Here is an 18,021-nt window from a genome sequence, read left to right on the forward strand (position 1 = left end):
TCACTGAGGATCTGCCGCAGCCACAGTGCAGTGCCACCGGACTTACCTAAAACATATAATGGACACATGGATAAAACATTGCCCCTAACCCGCCTTACTCTCAATATGAGGGTTATTCGAGAAGCCGAGTGATCAGACTCAATTAAAACCCAATTCAGGCAGGGTTTGAAGCAGGAACAATACCTCTCAGCCAACTGCTCAGCACCTAAATATTGTCACCATTTTCACGAAGAGACACAAAACTTCAATTTCGATAAAAACAACATTTTGAGAATAACATGTTTGAAATTGACTACTTCAGCAATCCGTAAATTTCACTATCAAGATAACAAAATTTTTAAAAATAAACCAATTAAACAATTCAAATGTTCAATTTATTTTTCTTTTCTAATTTTTATTAACCTGTAATTAGCATGAAAAGTTTGTGTCTGTTTGTGGCAGCGATCAGAATAAACACAGCATATGTTGTTTACACGTAGAGTTTGTTGAGGCACAAAATTGCACAAACTGTATTTTAGCTATGGTTTAACCATTGTAGACAAGAGTGAAAACAGACCTACAATCTCGGCTTATCCTGCTTCAAGCATTATGCTTTTACTAATAATTCCACATTTGATGCACGTGTATAAACCTATTACAATTAAGTTATACTGCAAGAAGGGTACCGCTATGCCTAGGTAAGTTTGGAAATCTAATCTTTACATCTAGCCTTAACTAAACCAGACCTTACCTGGCGATCGCAAGGATTGCAACGCCGCAAGCGCGTGTTTTAATAACCTACTGAAAGTTTTGTCTTTGTGAAAACGAAAAATCCATTTTTCTCAGTTTGTGCACCACAGTTAATTAGTTTAATTAGCTAATTGGTATAGTTGCACTCTTAAAAATTAGCTGAAAGGTAAAGTTTGATGTATATATCAAAATGACAAAATATGCTTTTTGAAGTTTGTGTCTCCTTGTGGTGTCTGTAGAGGGAAAGTATATCATAATTATTTACTCATTAATTGTTTTTTTTTTTAATCTGAAAAATATTACAAATACAGTTAACTAAAGTAAAACAATTGACATTTAAACTTTTTTTAAATTTAAATGCTATAATAACAATAACTATAAATGCAAAAAGCTCTAAAATAACTGTGACCTTACACTAGTATTTATTTGGTCTTACTAACATGGTACCTGGCACCCCAGGATTTTAGCGCAGTACACCTGTTTCATGCTTTTGGATTTCCTTGAACAATGCATCCTTCTCAATTATGTATATAGCATTACATTGTTTTGTTTGTTCAACCAAGTAATCTGACGACATACATAGATGGCCTTGCAGTTGAGGCTCGTAAATATAGAACTTTGGATTTAAGTAAAGAATATCTTCGGTTCGGGGTGGAGGGGATTTTCAAAATTCGGTTGAAACTACGAAATTACATTCTTACACTAGTGTTTAAGCTAACTGAGCTGAATTTGGAATGCTATAGCATTACACATGGTATAAGCTATGCTACACTAAACCTGGGATGTCACAAATGTAGTGTTGGCATGATGTGCCTCCTCTTTAGGTCTGTTATTGCTCACCAGCACCACATTTTCTTAGCATTTTTCTTTTATTTTTGCATGATTAAAATTTCTGTTTGATAAAGATGTGCGGCAGCCTTTTGCACGATAACATTGCAACACTGACTGACAGCATGCGCAAGTCCTATGATAAGGCTGTCTCTTATACACATCTAGATGTGTATAAGAGACAGCATTAGATCAAACACATATGGAACAAAAATTCCATAATATTGCAACTAGTAATCAGCGCAGAAATTAATTTAGAATTTACAATGACACTTACTGACATATAGTAATGAAATTGTTTTTCGACGTTGTTCGAAGTCGGATCGTCTAGCCTTCGGAGATATCCTTTTATTTTTTATTGTAGTCTCGATCGGTTTTCAGGTCCATATATATATATATGTATATATATATATATATATATGAATAATGATAATAACTGGGGTCCCAATTTGGAAGAAGCCACTTATGGGAGATCTGGTTAAATGAACTTTTCATTAAAAATCTAACTGAAAGAATATGCAAAAATGAATAGGGAAATTGTTTATTTTGCTGGAGATTATTTTTTTTCTTTCTTATTTTTGAGGTTTTTTTTAATTTTAAATAATTTCAAAAAACATACAACAATTGCAACATAAAAGTCAACAATAAAAATAACATAATGTAATAATCACCGATATATTGTAAAATCCTTTTTTTTACAAAAGAGTTAATACTAATAATAATAATAACAACAACAACAACAACAACAATAACAACAACAATAATAATAACAATAATAATAATAATTTAAAAAAAATTGATATAACAATCTCCAGTCCAACAGCATTTTAATTAATATTGATAAAGAAGTCAGAAACTCCCATTTTGTTCTGAATTTTATTTGAGCGGATTCTTTGTTTCTAAAGCAATGTTGTTCCAAAATAAAATGAAATTTGAGAGTTTTAAGAAATAAACCAAAATTTAATGAGTACAGTTTTTCTACAGGTAAAAATTAATGATTTAATAATTAAAATGCATAAATTCAGTAGAATATCAGAATTTTCAACATTATGTCCCAGTATCCGATACCGATACTTATCCGATGTTGGTTCCGATGAACCATGATGCTTTGTGTTTGGGGGGGTCAGACTCCTTTAAAATGTTGTCATATATGTTTAGCAGTTTGTATACACATTGATGTAGGTCCATGTTGTTTAGATGTAACCATATATTTTTGGCTACCTTTTTTATCCTGATGTTCCATTCAGTTTCCTGGGCTAGTATATTAACAATTTTCTCGCTTGTGTGTGGTCATATCTACACCTTACTCCAAATCGTCATCAAAATTTAATTATTTCCTTGTTGAACCATGTCAAACCATTTTAAAAAGTCTCATTCAAATTAATTGATCAGTTTTTGAGATATTCCGGTCTAGGATGTAAGCACTTTTTCAATGACACCACCCACTTTCCCCTCAAATTACTAGCCAAATCTCCATCTGCACCAGAATTTAATATTTTCCTTGGTACTTTTGGTTAACTATTAACTACAGAAGCTTTCATACAGATCAGAAGATACTTTTTTGAGATGTTGTGTACTTCCATTGAATCATCTGTGAAACTCTGATGCATGTATTGTAGACCTAAAAACAAACACACAAGTACTGGTGCTTTTAGTGTGTTAGCTTATTCCATTTATGATATAGTGAAGATGTGTTTAGAACATATTGTTTAATTTGAATTATGAGTGAATTTGTACAGTTTGAAACCTTGTACTGAAATTTGTTTCGATCATCTAATGAATTCAAAGAAAGATGGAACATTCATTTTCCACAACATCATGCATGCACTACTGTACCTAGGCTTTCGAAGCATTAGCCGCAAAGCATTGTTGATTTAATTGCAGCTTTTGTATAATTACACCTCAAAGTACAACAATACATATTCATGCAAAACTTTTTAAATAAAAAAACACTTAAATTCATCTGAGCATCTGCTAAATGTTCTTGCAATGCTATTAGCTCTAATGCATAACGCTACAGTCTGAGGTAATAAATATAATTAACATAATCAAGAGTAGCATTATTAAGAAAGTATTTGGCGTACTATTAACTTTGCGGATGCGCAGACAAAACATCATGCACTTCAGTTTTTGGGTATTAAACACGCTATCGTGATTTTTTGAATATGACTCACGGAGGCACTGATGGCCACTTGCTGATGGAGACATTGTTACAATATCATCTCCATAACTTAAACAATTAATCTTGGTAGTGTTGATTTAACAGCCAAAGTTAGAATTATCCATTTGCATATATCATCAATATAAATATTATATATGTGGAGACATAACTCCTCTCTGTCTAACTCCATTAGTAACAGGAAAGAAATCGGAAACACTACTTCCTCATCACACAGCAAACTTTTGGTACCAAGACTAGAATTTTAATTATCAACAGAGGTACACCTATGTCAATGAACTTTTTAAATCCAGTGATTTACTCTATCGAAAGCTTTTGAAGCATCAAAAAGCAACAATATACTGGACTGCCATTATAATATAACGATCAATATTTGGTTTTAGCAAATATATGCATATATAATTAGAGTGGTCAGCTTTAAAGGAAAACTGCCTATCATCAGTATTAAAATTATGGCCTGAAAAATGAATTTGAATCATGTCTAGTACTTTAGAGGTGACACTAGCTAGAGCAATCAGTCTATAGTTATTCTTATCACCATGCCTTCGATACAGGTACAGGTATGACCTTTGAAAAGTTATCGGGAATATACCCATGATTTAGCATAGCATTGAAGCACAAGCTCAACGGAACCTGTAACCTACAAGCAGCAACAGTTTGTAAGACATGTGGGTCAACAGAATTTTAAATTAATTGTAAAACATTTTTGATATAGCTCCCTTAGAATGAAAACATTATCAAACATTATCAGGGCACAGTGGCGTAACAGGCGGGGGCCCCCGACAGTTTTTACCGGGCTGAACTAGCCGTCGTACCGGGCTGGGTAATAAGAGAAAAGAAAGAGGGGAGAGGGAGGGGAAGAGAAAGAAGGGGAAGAGAAAAGGAAAGGAAAAAGGTAAGCAAAAGAGGAGAGAAAAATAAAAACAAGAATAAAAAGGAAGATATCATAATGACCAGACTCACAACACCCTGCAACCTCTTCTCCACTTAACTCCTTTGATCTAAGCTGCCAGATGGCATAGGCTAACCACAGAGGAACAAGGGGAAAATATCTATCTTTGAAAAATCTTTCCCACTCCTTTATAAATGCCCTTTTCATCCCCTGAAAGTGCTTAAAAATCTCAAATTGTGCGCGCTTCGCGCACATTTCCTGTCAGGGTAGGCAAATTTCCTGTAAAAATTGCACATTTTAGGGATTTTGGATCAATTCCGACGAAATTAGAATTAAAAACACTGGGGGACAAGGAGAAAATATCCATCTTTGGAAAATCTTTCCCCACCCCTTGATAAATGCCCTTTTCATCTTCTGAAAATGGCTAAAATCCTAAAATTTTGCACGCTTCGTGCGCATTTCTCGTTACTGTAGGCCAATGTCCTCTATAAATTGCACATTTTAGAGAGTTTTGATCAATTCCGACGAAATTAGAATTAAAAACACAAAAAAAATTTGCGCGCTTCGCGCGCATTTACTAGGGTTTTTTAGAGTTATCCTTTTAAGTTTTTTAAACACACAATAGTCCCAAACTCAAGAAAGAAAAATTTAAGATAGATCGTTTTAATGGTAATGGTAATGGTAATGGTTAGAGACTTATATAGCGCATAATACATGGTCTCTATGCGCTCGGGACTAGATGTTGCACTTTACAACCATTAACCTAAAAAACCTAAAAGAAGGGCCTCAATGTGTAGTGATGGTGAAAGAATATGTTTGTAATAAATAAAACCATGATGAAAATGCTTATATTTAGTTTCAAACACACGTGTGTGGCCTATATTATAAATAAGATAAGCCCTATGTCGTATTGTTTTCTATATGGGGAGTGGGGTGGGATGGGTATGATAAATTACTAACCAGGAAAATTATTACCTTTGTCCCCCCCCCCCCGACCCAAAAGACCCCTGTTACGCGCATTTTGTTACAATTACATTGATGAGGTTTGTGTAATGACTGCCTGAATCAGATACTTAATAATATTTTTAATTCTCGTGGAAAGTCAACCTCAAACTGGTTTGCTTTGTAACCATAATGCATTCCTGGGCAATGCACATTTGTCTACACTTGTCAGGAATCAAGGTGGATTAATATTTTTAGCATTATATTTTTTAATTTCATTTTCATTTAAAAACAGCAGTAAATATCATAATTTAAATTTGTATTACCTTGAGAAAAGGAAAACACAAGCAACCACAGAAAACAAATTATTTAATCTATTCCTGACCTTTGAAAAGTAAAATTATAGAAGGAATTTTCTAAAGGTCATGGTGCTGACCTTTCAGTCACAGCATTTTTGTCAATTCTCTACAAAACATATGGATGGCGAATATTATTTTATGTTTGAGTCAAACACATATTTGTCAGATTATAGTTTCAAGTGATTCAGGTGGGAATTGAACTCATGACCTCAATACAACTAAAATATCTTCGTGTCATAATCACTCGACCACTAAGCATGTGCTAGTGACTAGAGTTCTATCAGATACCCAAATAGCTGTAGGTCTGCAATGCTGTATTGATGTGTTTGTGTTTACTGATAGAAAAATGTTTTAGTTAATAAATTGTAAAAAATATTCTTAAAAATGCTTTACTTTTTCTAATCTTAATCCTAAAATCAAAATATATGATCATAAAATCAGATCAACTGATTCATTATTGTGCTCTTTTACAGGTGGTGGGGAGTCTTATGGAGGATACAGATATACAGTCAAGGAACCGTTCTAGACTTTGGACAAGTTATGAAAGGTGCTTCTTCCATTTGACCAGCAGATCCATTCTACAGCTGTATGAAGTAAGCTTAAATGGCTTTAAATTCCTTATTTATAAAGTCATCAATGAGACTGGTATTGAGATTAAAAGATAATTGTTATGTATGATTTAAATAATGAAAGATCACTCTAGATATGTGTAATACCATCCAGGCTTTTCATCGGCAGAGTGGGTGAAGTTGGATTGAAATTATGATGATAACTCAACTGTTCAAATATTTTATTTTATATTAAGGTATATTATAACGTTTTAGTTTTATATTTTACTCCTTAAAGAAACAGAATCTTGGTGGATATTATATGAAAATGTCTGATTCTCTAACTCATCTTTCCTATTCAATCAATTTACTGTACCCTGTAAAAAGTTGCTTAAGCATCCGTGCATCCTTAGGTATGGAAGCTTTATAAACGTGTATATTCTTAATGTCATGCAAGTTATAAATAAGAACATTCAGCTACTTGTAAATACATAGATATTGACATATATTTCTTTTTTTCCAATTTAGAAAGCATACAACAGTAAAACAAACTTACTGCAAATCATTTTAAGCCAAGCAAGTCTTGAGGCTTTGCAGATTAATGATGCATGGATTCTAAACATTATGGGGCTTTATAGATCAAATAAAGAACAGAAACAGCCTACAAATAGTGGACCTAGTGTCGCCAGATCAAGACTTAATGAAAGATGTGAGTCTGGTATAAGTATGACAGATGACCCTCCATCAGTTAAGACAACCCTATGCAGAGAAGATTCACAGGCCAGTACAAGCACTATTGGTCGACACTCCTCTTTGTCTCCTAATGACTCTAACTTGTGTCCTGGATCAAGTAAAGCAGAAAAACGCAAATCTAGACCAAATCGTGGCAGTGCAATTATTGATGGAATGTATGTGCCTACTTCAAGTGCAACTTTACCAGTTGGTGTAGGCCTCCAAATGTCACCTAATGTTAAGGACAGAAGAGTGTCTCCTGAAAGATCTTATCCATCTCTAAGCCAGAAGGACAAAATGAATGGAGGCGCTTCTTTACTCTCAAGAATCGTTATCACACCAGTGACTAAAGATGATGGAATAACTGATGATTCTGGTGTGTTTTGCGAACGTTTAAATGGTGAACTTTGTAATCAAAATTCACATAAGCCATTGAAACTGAAAAATTCAGTTTTTTATGATGATCACCAGACAAATGGACCAATCTCTTTATCAGGAATACTACTCCAAGAAATACCAGCAAATTCAATTCCTAAACATCGAGGGGGTATTGATCTGGAGGAATTTCTTGAAAGCTATGGGACTGCCTTTCAATATTTAAATCTTGCTGTTGAAGACAGGGTGCCTGTTTCAAAACTGCAGTGGTTGTACAGGTGTATAAAAGAAGTAAATACAGTTGCAGAACAGAAATCCAAGCAAATCTCTTGTGAGTAAATTATTTCAATTATTAATTATAAATTCTTTGAGGTTGTAACATTTTCTTGTTCAATGTGTTTTATAGAAAATCACATTGTCCCCATCCCATTGTTCCAACCCAAAACTGTTGGTTGCTCTATTAACTTTCGTAATGGTAAGTTTACCAGTGAATTTTTAATGCATCAAATGGCACAATAATTATTTATTTATTTATTGCAGATGGTATGAATGGTCTAATTTTGTTTGTTGTCTTTTTTTCAGTTACTTTGAATAAAAGATCTGCTATCAAACAATGTAAGAAATGAGAGCACTTTTTAGTATAAAATGTATTATTTCTAGCTTTCATCCACAAAGTGGACTTCATCAGGAGAATGTACAAATGGGATAGAACATCTAAGATATACATTAAAGATGAATAAAGAGATCTTTTCTGCAGAAATAAGCAGCCCTAATAAACAATATTTTAATTAGACAGAAGATCAGTGTAAAAAACTGTAGGTAATAAGCAAAGTTAGGCTATAAAAATATATTAAAAGACAATATAACATAAAGACAATTTTTATAAATGTAAAAATCCAATAAAATCAAGAGGAAGAAAGGTATTAGCACTAATGATAATTACATTAACTATAATACAGTGTAGCAAAAATGTAATAATACTATATTTAAATAAAATATAAGTATGGTAACTCCAAAGAACTTCTTTTGGGCTATACTCATATTTTATTTTTAATCAGTTGATCCTATACTATATGTACAAATCGATGTTTGCCCTACCTGACATGTTATAGTACTTCACTACTATAACACAAACATTGTATTATTTCTTCTGATAAAAAAAAAAAATGCCATTGGAAAAGCCATATATGTAATTTGTAAAAGAAATATGGTAATAGATTAGCTTCTAAAATAAATATGCAAAAACATGAAAACCAGTAAAGTGAAAAGAAAATCAAATACTGTGAATTGTAAGGTGCCTAAGTATGTGGGTGTAGCACTTTGTATCTGCAAAGAAAGGTCCTAATACAAATGTACTGATTGGATTGGATAGGATAAAAAAATGCCATCGGAATAGCCATATATGTAATATGTAATAAAGTTAAAAGATAATCAAATACTGTGGGTTGTGAGGTGCTTAAGTATGTGGGGTGCAACGCTTCATATCTGCAAAGAAAGGCCCATTAATACAAATGTACTGATTGGATTGGATTTTTAAAAAAATACCATCGGAATAGCCATGTATGTAATATGTAACATATTGACTCTGTGTACCTGTTTCCTGCCGCCCTTGTCCAACTAACAAGATATTTTGTCTAAAGCATTGGAATTCTCATTCTGCTGGTTTTGTGACTATGGGCCGATTCGGACGAGTAAAATTTAACTGGGTACCACCAGCTGAGCGGTCGCATGCGGCAATTAAATAATGCCCCTGGGTATAGAAAATTCGAAAAACATCTGGCCCAAAAACCCACCTTTTTTACTGGATATTTCAATTACACCATTACAGGCGTAATTAATCACCCGTAACAAGGCCCAGGTCACAAGTTGACCCTTCAGATTTGTTAACAACGCCGGGTCAGATTGCACTGGACAAAAAGAAGCTCGCGACCACGCTGCATGATTCTTCGCGTTGTTGCCCAAGTTTTCTTTCCACGCTGGTCGTTGTCTTCGTCGTTGCTGTACTTTCTTCGTCAAAAAGCTTGGTTTAGATCAAATCCGTCGTCGAGAAGCAATATAAAAGTTGTCACGATAGTTTGGTCGGCTGGGTTAATCATAATTCGGCGCAATTTGTAAGGATAATCGCAAGGAAATGAGTAAATTGTATCAAAAGTAAGCAGAAATAGCGTAAATTCGTGTATGAAGTATTGAAATCTCCGCGAAAACATTGCTAATTTGACACGGGGTCGTCACTCAGGTCACGAACTATTCCGAATTCTGACCTTGCAGAAGCTTGTAAAATACGTAACTTCCGTCAATTAATGGGTAAATGGATTGTTATTTTACTCGTCCGAACGACCGTCACATTTATCCCCGAGGTTATTAGTAGATTACCCATGTAATTGAGTTTACGTCCGAATCCAACCTATGTGATTGAGCATTTAGTTGATTTAATGGTCATTAGTGAGTCATGGTTATCTTTTGATGACCATGTTGAGATTGGTGAATCACCCCCTGGCTACACTGCCTTTAAACTTCCCAATGTGATTCTGACACTTGTGGTTTGGGGATTTTTAATCTCTCAGGAACTAACTCAATCTTCAGCCCTTCGATCTGCAATCTCAATTAGTGACTTTTGAGCATGCCATCGTCACTGTTGCCTCTCGAAAATTCTTGTTTGTCATTATTTATTATCTTCCGCCATCTGCCAAAAACCACTTCACTTACTCCCAGTTTGAGTTTGAATTTGAAGAATTCATTGAGCAGTTTCATCTGCTACCTGGTAAGTTGTTTTTACTTGGAGATTTTAATGTCCATTTTGACTGCCCATTTAAAATGCATGTTGCTACTATTAATGCTCACCTTTCATCGGCTTGTTACTGAATCCACACATGGTGCTGGACATATTTAGATCCTCTCATTCAACTTGTTGAACACTTTATCCATTGGAACTGTCACTCTGACCATTCTGTTGTTTGTGCTAATATTGATCTCGCAGTTGTTTTCAAATGTACGGAGTATTCGGTACATTTCCACGTCAGGTAGGGCAAAATTACACCTATACATGTTTCTCCTGACGCAAATGCAGTTATTGTCTATTATTCCATCACGACAATAACAATTACTATCAATATTGATCTCACTAAGCCGAAAGTTTTTTTCTCAGATGATTTCTTATCCCTCTTTGGGTATGATTGACCATAAGAAATTTGAGCTTGACTTAACCTCAGAACTTTCACCATTATTGGCTGGTGATGATTCTGTGAAAACATGGCTATTAGTTTTTCATCTGCCTTAACTAAATGTCTCAATCAAGTTGCACCCATGATATCCAGGATTGTGAAAAAGAGATAAACGCAAGTTTATGAAGGACAAATGTGATACTAACCATGACACTTTTTGTGCTGCTAAATGGTGTGTCAAAGTTGCTATTCTTGACACCAAAGTCATTCACTTCAAGAACTTGTTATCTGGTTGCACCGATATGAAGTCGTCATTCAATGCAGTGAATTGTCAACTTAATCGAAACACAAAATCACTGCCTGATTTTGATTTCCCTCGAGATTTGACTAGGTTTGCCAACATCTTTGTTGGAAAGGTTGCTGGTATTCACCATGAGTTTGACACATTGGATCCTTAACCTGGTGATCCCACCTATGATTCTCACTGTTCTGTGGCTTTTTCAGAGTTCTCTCCCATGTCAGACGTGGACATATTATGTTTGCTTAGGAAATGCTTACCAAAATCATTATGCCTTGATGACTGTCCTACTGATCTGCTCAAAAAGCATATTAATATCATTTTGCCTTTGATTACAAAGCTTGAAATCTGTCTCTTATACTTTTAAGATAAATTTTAATGCTTATCTGAATATTTTTATATCTCAAATACCTTTTAAATTAAATTTGCTCATTTATTGATTTTTACTCATTTTTCTATATTTTAATACTTATCTTTCGATTTTTTATCTTTCTGAAGAATTTTATATTGTATGTATTGTGTTTTTCCTTTAAAGGGCCTCCACTCAACAGTGATTGATTTTACTTTTGGAGTGTCCTGTCTCTTTTTTTTGTACTTTTGTGATTGTTCTTTGCCGTTTCTGTTTATGTACATTGTAATTGTTTGAGACAAATAAATGAAATGAAATGAAGTGGTTAAACCAGTTTTAAAGAAAACTGGCATGGAAAAAAAACTTTAGACTGGTATCTACTGTAACCTATCTTTTTGTTCAAAAGTTACTGAAAAAGAGGCAAAGATTAAACTTAATGCTTACCTTACTTCGAACAAACTTTTTGAACACTTGCAGTCGGCGTATTGTCCACTCCATAGTACAGAAACAGTATTTCTCAAGGTGTATACTAACATTGCTCTCAATTGATAAACTTCAAGGTGTCTTGTTAGTCTTGTTCGATTTGTCAGCTGCATTTGACACTGTTGACCACAAGATCCTTATGAATCGTCTAAATATTTCTCTTGGATTGTCAGGATATGCCTTAAAGGTGGTTGGATTCCTATCTCACCGAAAGGAGTTGTCGTGTCTGTGTCAATGATAATTACTCAGATTCACACTTATTAGCATTTGGGGTTCCACCAGGCTCAGTATGGGTCCTGCTCTTTTTAGCCTATACATCAGTCAGTTTGGAGACATCATCAGGCATCATTGTTTTAAATATAATTTTTATGCTGATGATCTGCAACTGTATCTGGATTTTGATCCTTCTGATCCCTCTACTGTTGATCTGGCATTGGATAGGCTTAAGTTACTGTATGTATCAAGGATATTAAGATTTGGATGGCTCAGAATAAGCTCTAACTTAACGAAAACAAAACTGAATTCCTTGTATGTGCTTCCAAGAGGCACTTACAGTAGAGCTTAATTACTGTACATTAAACAGGCTTCTTTGTCACTTGGAGAACTGAACATTTTACCTACTAACTCGGTCCGAAATCTTGGTGTAATATTTGATTCCACGCCGTCACTGTCTAATCATGTTAAGTCTATTTGTAAATTGACCAATACAATAAAGTACCAATATGTATTTATGGAGAATTCACAAATTTATCGACCATGACACCTATCATGCAGCAGTTTGTGCACTTGTTTTTAATATTAGAATTGCAATTCATTGTACTCCGAGTTTTAACTGTACAATGTATAACATTGCAGAATTCAGCCACACGTCTAATTTTTAACATCCAATGCTCTCATAGTCACACATCACATCTTCTCTGTGAACTTCACTGGCTGCCTTTTAAGCAAAGGATTTATTTCAAGTTAATGGTCCTTGCATTCAAGTCACTGTCTGGCTTTCGCCCGCAATATATCTCTGACTTTTTACTTGTATGTAAAAAGCAAACAGATTAGCTTTGAATGTTAATTTTCATCAACCCAGTACATCTTTCGAGATGAGTAGGGGGTTACCCCGGTGTACTGATTCATTCGGCCCCTGTCGTGGACAGATGAAAGTGCGCCGGTTTACTGGCTGCTGAAGACATGAAGTGACCCTTAGGGGAGGAGAAAATTATTGTAAAGTGCAACATCTAGTCCCGAGCGCATAGAGACCATGTATTATGCGCTATATAAGTCTCCAACCAATACCATTACCATTAAGCTTCTTCAATATACCGGTATCTGGCGGGTTTTTGGACCTGCCTACCTGACCGTGTAATTAACATATGGTTCTTCACGGTCTATTCTCAACTGAGGATTTTCCTCATCATCTCGTTGACGAGGATTGCCCTCATCAATTCTCTCCAGTGGTGGAATAAATTCCATATCTGGTAATGGGTATGGTTGTTCAATAGTCAGCCCTCCGTGTTCACATTTCGATAGGCTAAGGTGTTCCACATTCCAAACTTTACGATCACTTAATTTAAATGATTGGCCTCTTTGTTTCATTACCTTGTAAAGCCCCATATATGCATTGACATCTTTATTTATGTGACCCGGTTTTTTAACTTTTTACCCACATACCCTCACAAAATTTGGGTATTTTAACTGCCATACGGCTATCAATGTTAACTTTCTGCATCTGTTGATGCTTATTAATCATTTTTCTTACACTATCTAGTGACACCTTAGATTTGGATTCACTAGTAACATCTTTAATATCCAGTACAGTTCTCATCTGGCGCCCATGGAGCAGTACCGAAGGAGGTTGATGAGTGACCCCATGTGGTGTTGTTTGATACACAAAAGAAATTCTCTAATTGCCTTCTTCATGTCTTTGCACTCTAAGTGAGATGTTTGCATGGCATGTTTTAACACTCTATTAAACTTCTTCAAAGCCCCATTAGACTGAGGGTGGTTAATAGCGGCCATAGATTGCTTAATATTTCTTTATTCTATAAACTCTCTAAATTCTAAGCTTGTGAACTGAACACCATGATCTGTGATTATCTCTTTGGGATAACCCTCTTTGCTGAAAACCATTGTGAGAAATTCTATCACTTTTTCAGTTGTAACATTGGCCACAAATCTTACTTCCGGCCACTTTGAGTAATAATCAATTAATGTTATGACATATCTGCAGTTTGCTGGTGCTGCATCATTTGGACCTACTATATCAAATCCTAATTTTTCCCATGGTTTGGTCGGATAAGTTAAAGGTTGCATCCGGGCGTGCCAAACCTTAGCAGATTTGTCACTACTTAAACATGTGACACATTTACTTATAATATTTTCCACTTGTGTATCTAATCTTGGCCACCAATACTTTCTGACACTACGACCCTTTCACCCTATTAACCACTCTATCCTGATGCAAAAACTTCCTTTCTTTGGCCTTTCTCATAAAACTATCCTCTAGTTTGACTTCTACCTTTCGTTTTGCTTCCAACGTGTCTCCTTCAATTATTCTCTCTCTTCTCTCCTTCCCTTACACACTGGCATCCCCCAGGTTACTATTCTTGGTCCTCTTCTCTTTTCCATTTATATTAATGATCTCCCTAACTCGATAACTGTTTGGCCAACATGTTCGCTGACGATACTATTATTTACACAGCCAATAAATCACCAGCCCTTATCGAACAAAATCTTAATAACAATCTTAATCATCTCTTCTCTTGGCTTTCTGCAAACAAACTATATCTAAATATTAACAAGAAATATTTCCTACAAAAATATGCCGCAACTTCTGTAGCTTATTCAATTTGTGTATACACTACTTCCAAATTTATCCCATGAATACATGTTTTTGTTATCGTATGTAAGTTGCTCTTTCAACAAATAAATCTGTAACTGTATTTTCCTATAGAGCAATAAATATTGTACAGTTTACATTATTGAAGGTATGGTATATATATATATATATATATATATATAATATATATATTTAGGGTGTTGCGAAGCACCTGAGTAGAGATCTAGGAATAAATTTTTAAAAATTTCTTTATTTGGAAGTAGCAGGCCTGTTCCAGAGTTGTGGTGTAGCCTGAAATGTAATACTGTGCAAAACATTTTCCATATGATCACAAACATATTCACAAATACACACTTATACATATATATTTATAATGTAATAACTTATTTGCTAATACCTGTTTTTAAACATATTGACAATGGCAAATATCATAGGGCTTATGTACTGGTATATTTTGATATATTAATATTCTTTAAACTTCTTTAAAATTTATTCAAAACTTTACAAACATACATTTAATCCATGCTTTTGTCATGGTGATCAAGTTTGGGTAAGCACTTTATATCACTATTTTGATATTAATTGTTTATTCATTTAACAACATACATATTGACAATAACAAATATCATATGGGCTTACATATGATGATGACGTAATTAATGTCGAAATATTGAATCCCAACACGATGGCGTGTATTTCAATACTTGGAGTATGTATTATACTTTCTTATCTGAGATTAATCAGTGGACCTTTCGGTTATATGGGCTTAAATATACCATTTTACTGAACAATAAGCAGGTTTGAGAAACACTGATGAACATTAATTAAGACTCATGTGAGATATTTTTATACATTTATGTTTTTAATAAATGGAACAATATTCTTTAATCTTTAAATTCCGAAATTAATTTAAAACTTAACAAACATACATTATTCATGCTTTTGTTATGGTGATCAACCCCACTTTGTCTGGGTTGTAATCCCATATGGTAGATTAATTAAGCTGTCACTCTTGGCTCAACCATGTTCATAACCTTCAGAGGCTTCATCATCTGCTATTGTTGGTCCAATCCTGGACAAATGTTTCAGGATGTCAATGCCAAATCAATCTTTTTCCCTTACTGTGTTGTTCCATTTCACTCTTCCCCAATAAATGCTCATCTCGTAATCTAGTTTATGTTGTTTTTTCCCTTGTTTGTTCTGCCATCCATGGGGGTCTGTTACTGTTTGTTGTCTGTATTGTACTCCTGCTGCCTACAAGTTCAACAACCAGAATGAAAACCACTAAGCCAAACCACATTTGTATTATTATTGTTATTAATATTAATAACTAGAAATTGCAAATTGCAAGTGAAGTGCTGCGAACTACAACTGCATATAAATGTTCTTCGAACAAAATTATTTATGCGTGTCAAGTGAAAATAATGAATAATAAAAATATAACAAATAATATGAGACACGACCCGTTGTTTATATTAGAACAATTCTCATTGGGTAACAAAGTCATAATTTTTAATTTTTGTCAAAAGTGTCTATAGTGGTGAATTATGGTTTAGGTTTTTTTTAATAAAGTTTCAAAAATTTCTATGTATGTGGAAAATGTAGTTGATTACCAAAGGTTACAATTTTTATTTTGAAGACTGCATGGTCTAGGAAGTGTACATTTTTTATGGGGCAAGTTTCCAAGTGCGGGTTTTCTAGGGGCGAGTTGACTGCCAAAGAGTGTTGCCAAAGTGCGAGCCAGCGTGTTATTTGATCACAAGTTGAACGAGTTGTGCAAGGTATCGGCTGAGATTTGTGGAGTACAATTCAAAAAACAACTATAGATCTAATAATGAATTATTGTGATGTTAAATAGACAATTTTAGCTATCAAGGAGTGACGTTGTTTTTCATTGGGACCTTCGTCCCTTCAAGGCTAGGACTATACCATCCTAGCTAGTCTAGGCATAGAGTAGGAAAGGAAACTCCGCTTTTCAGTCATCTTAGGCCCTTGTTTTTTGACAAACAATGACCTTTCAGAGGTCAAATTGCTGTCAATATGAATTGGCTGCTTCGCAGCAATAATAATATTAATTTTAATATTATTTTATTTATTTGTATTCATTCCCCTCCTCCACTATAGCTTGTCTAGGCCTTTCTACTACTGTCGCCAGTGTGTGGCTATTTTATATGGATCCATAAAACCTGAGTACCGTACGATATCTTGATAATAGTTAGCCTAATCTTAATCCTCTTCAGCGTAATGCACATATTTTTCGACATTAAATGTGGAATGCCCTGGCTCAACTACTTGGCTAGTAGTAGTAGTAGTAGTAGCATAGGCGTAGATCCCGGGAGGGGGGGGGTCTAAATGTGGGATATATTCCCCCAATGTGCTTACAAAGATGGAAATTAGCATAATGTATTAATGTTGATAACAAAATTATTCTATCTGGTACCAATCTAACCTCTTCTTTCCTTAGATGTTAGATGTGCTTGCAAAGTAAGCCACGTTTTTCACACTAGAGGGTGTGTACGACATCAGTAATTTCATGTCAATTCCAAGAATTTTCAAAGGTTATCGTTTGATGAATTTTCAATCATTCCCCCCCCCCCCAACCAATGAAAAATACTTTCCTACGCCACTGAGTAGTAGTAGTAGGCCTAGGCCCTAGGTTGTGTTGTCAGTTTCTGTGTTTTTTTTAATGAAATTGTCAATGCATAGGTCTACGTACGTACAGTAGGTAGACGATAGAGCCTAGGACGATTTCTTGGTAATCATCCTCTTTGCAGCCACTATTTGGTTCGTAAGATGTCTTAACAGCCGCTATTTGGTTACTGAGACATCTTTTTTGTAACTGCGTATGCTCTACATGGCTTGATAACGTCACTTCCAAGCGAATGCTCACTGTGTTTTTCTTAAATAATTCGCGAACGTTATTGGGTCCTACTAAATACCACACGGGACCACTTGCGACCACACGACCACTCGCGACCACACGGGTGCAAAAATGATAAAAATATTACCACACGAGAGTAGAAAACTACTTAATAATCAATAGAAACCAACTTTTAGTACGGTAATTATCCGAATTCCGTTAAAAATCGATGTATCTTGAATTTGATTTGTTGGTTTTTCCCGTCGTGTCTCGGTAATGTAATGCGTTAATTGTGGATCTGTAACGCATTGACGTGTCAGCTGAAACACATTCAACCATGACCTCCATGTCTGTGTTTCATATCATCAATCAAGATAGGCCGTTATATATTGCCACGTGAACGGTAATAAACCTATTCTACATAAAATGAAAATGAGAATTTGAATTGTTATATAT

At 34.8% G+C, this 18,021-nt stretch overlaps 1 protein-coding gene across 2 annotated transcripts in view; it reads left to right on the plus strand.

Moving 5' to 3' along the window:
• Window positions 1-1,085: 1,085 nt before the first annotated feature.
• The window catches only part of LOC117110924, a 28,713-nt gene continuing 11,777 nt past the window's right edge, over window positions 1,086-18,021 (plus strand). Inside the window, exons 1-3 of one of the 2 annotated variants that reach the window (XM_033253774.1) lie at window positions 1,086-1,703; window positions 6,403-6,522; window positions 7,006-7,915. In XM_033253774.1, coding sequence (XP_033109665.1) covers window positions 1,635-1,703; window positions 6,403-6,522; window positions 7,006-7,915 — 1,099 coding nt within the window. In that variant the 5' untranslated portion in view covers window positions 1,086-1,634. The remainder of the gene's footprint in view (window positions 1,704-6,402; window positions 6,523-7,005; window positions 7,916-18,021) is intronic. The other variant, XM_033253773.1, reaches the window with a different exon arrangement.

The sequence above is a fragment of the Anneissia japonica genome, unplaced genomic scaffold (genome assembly GCF_011630105.1).
Source record: "Anneissia japonica isolate Jap-2015-1 unplaced genomic scaffold, ASM1163010v1 scaffold277_len1293397_cov203, whole genome shotgun sequence".
NCBI lineage: Eukaryota > Metazoa > Echinodermata > Crinoidea > Comatulida > Comatulidae > Anneissia > Anneissia japonica.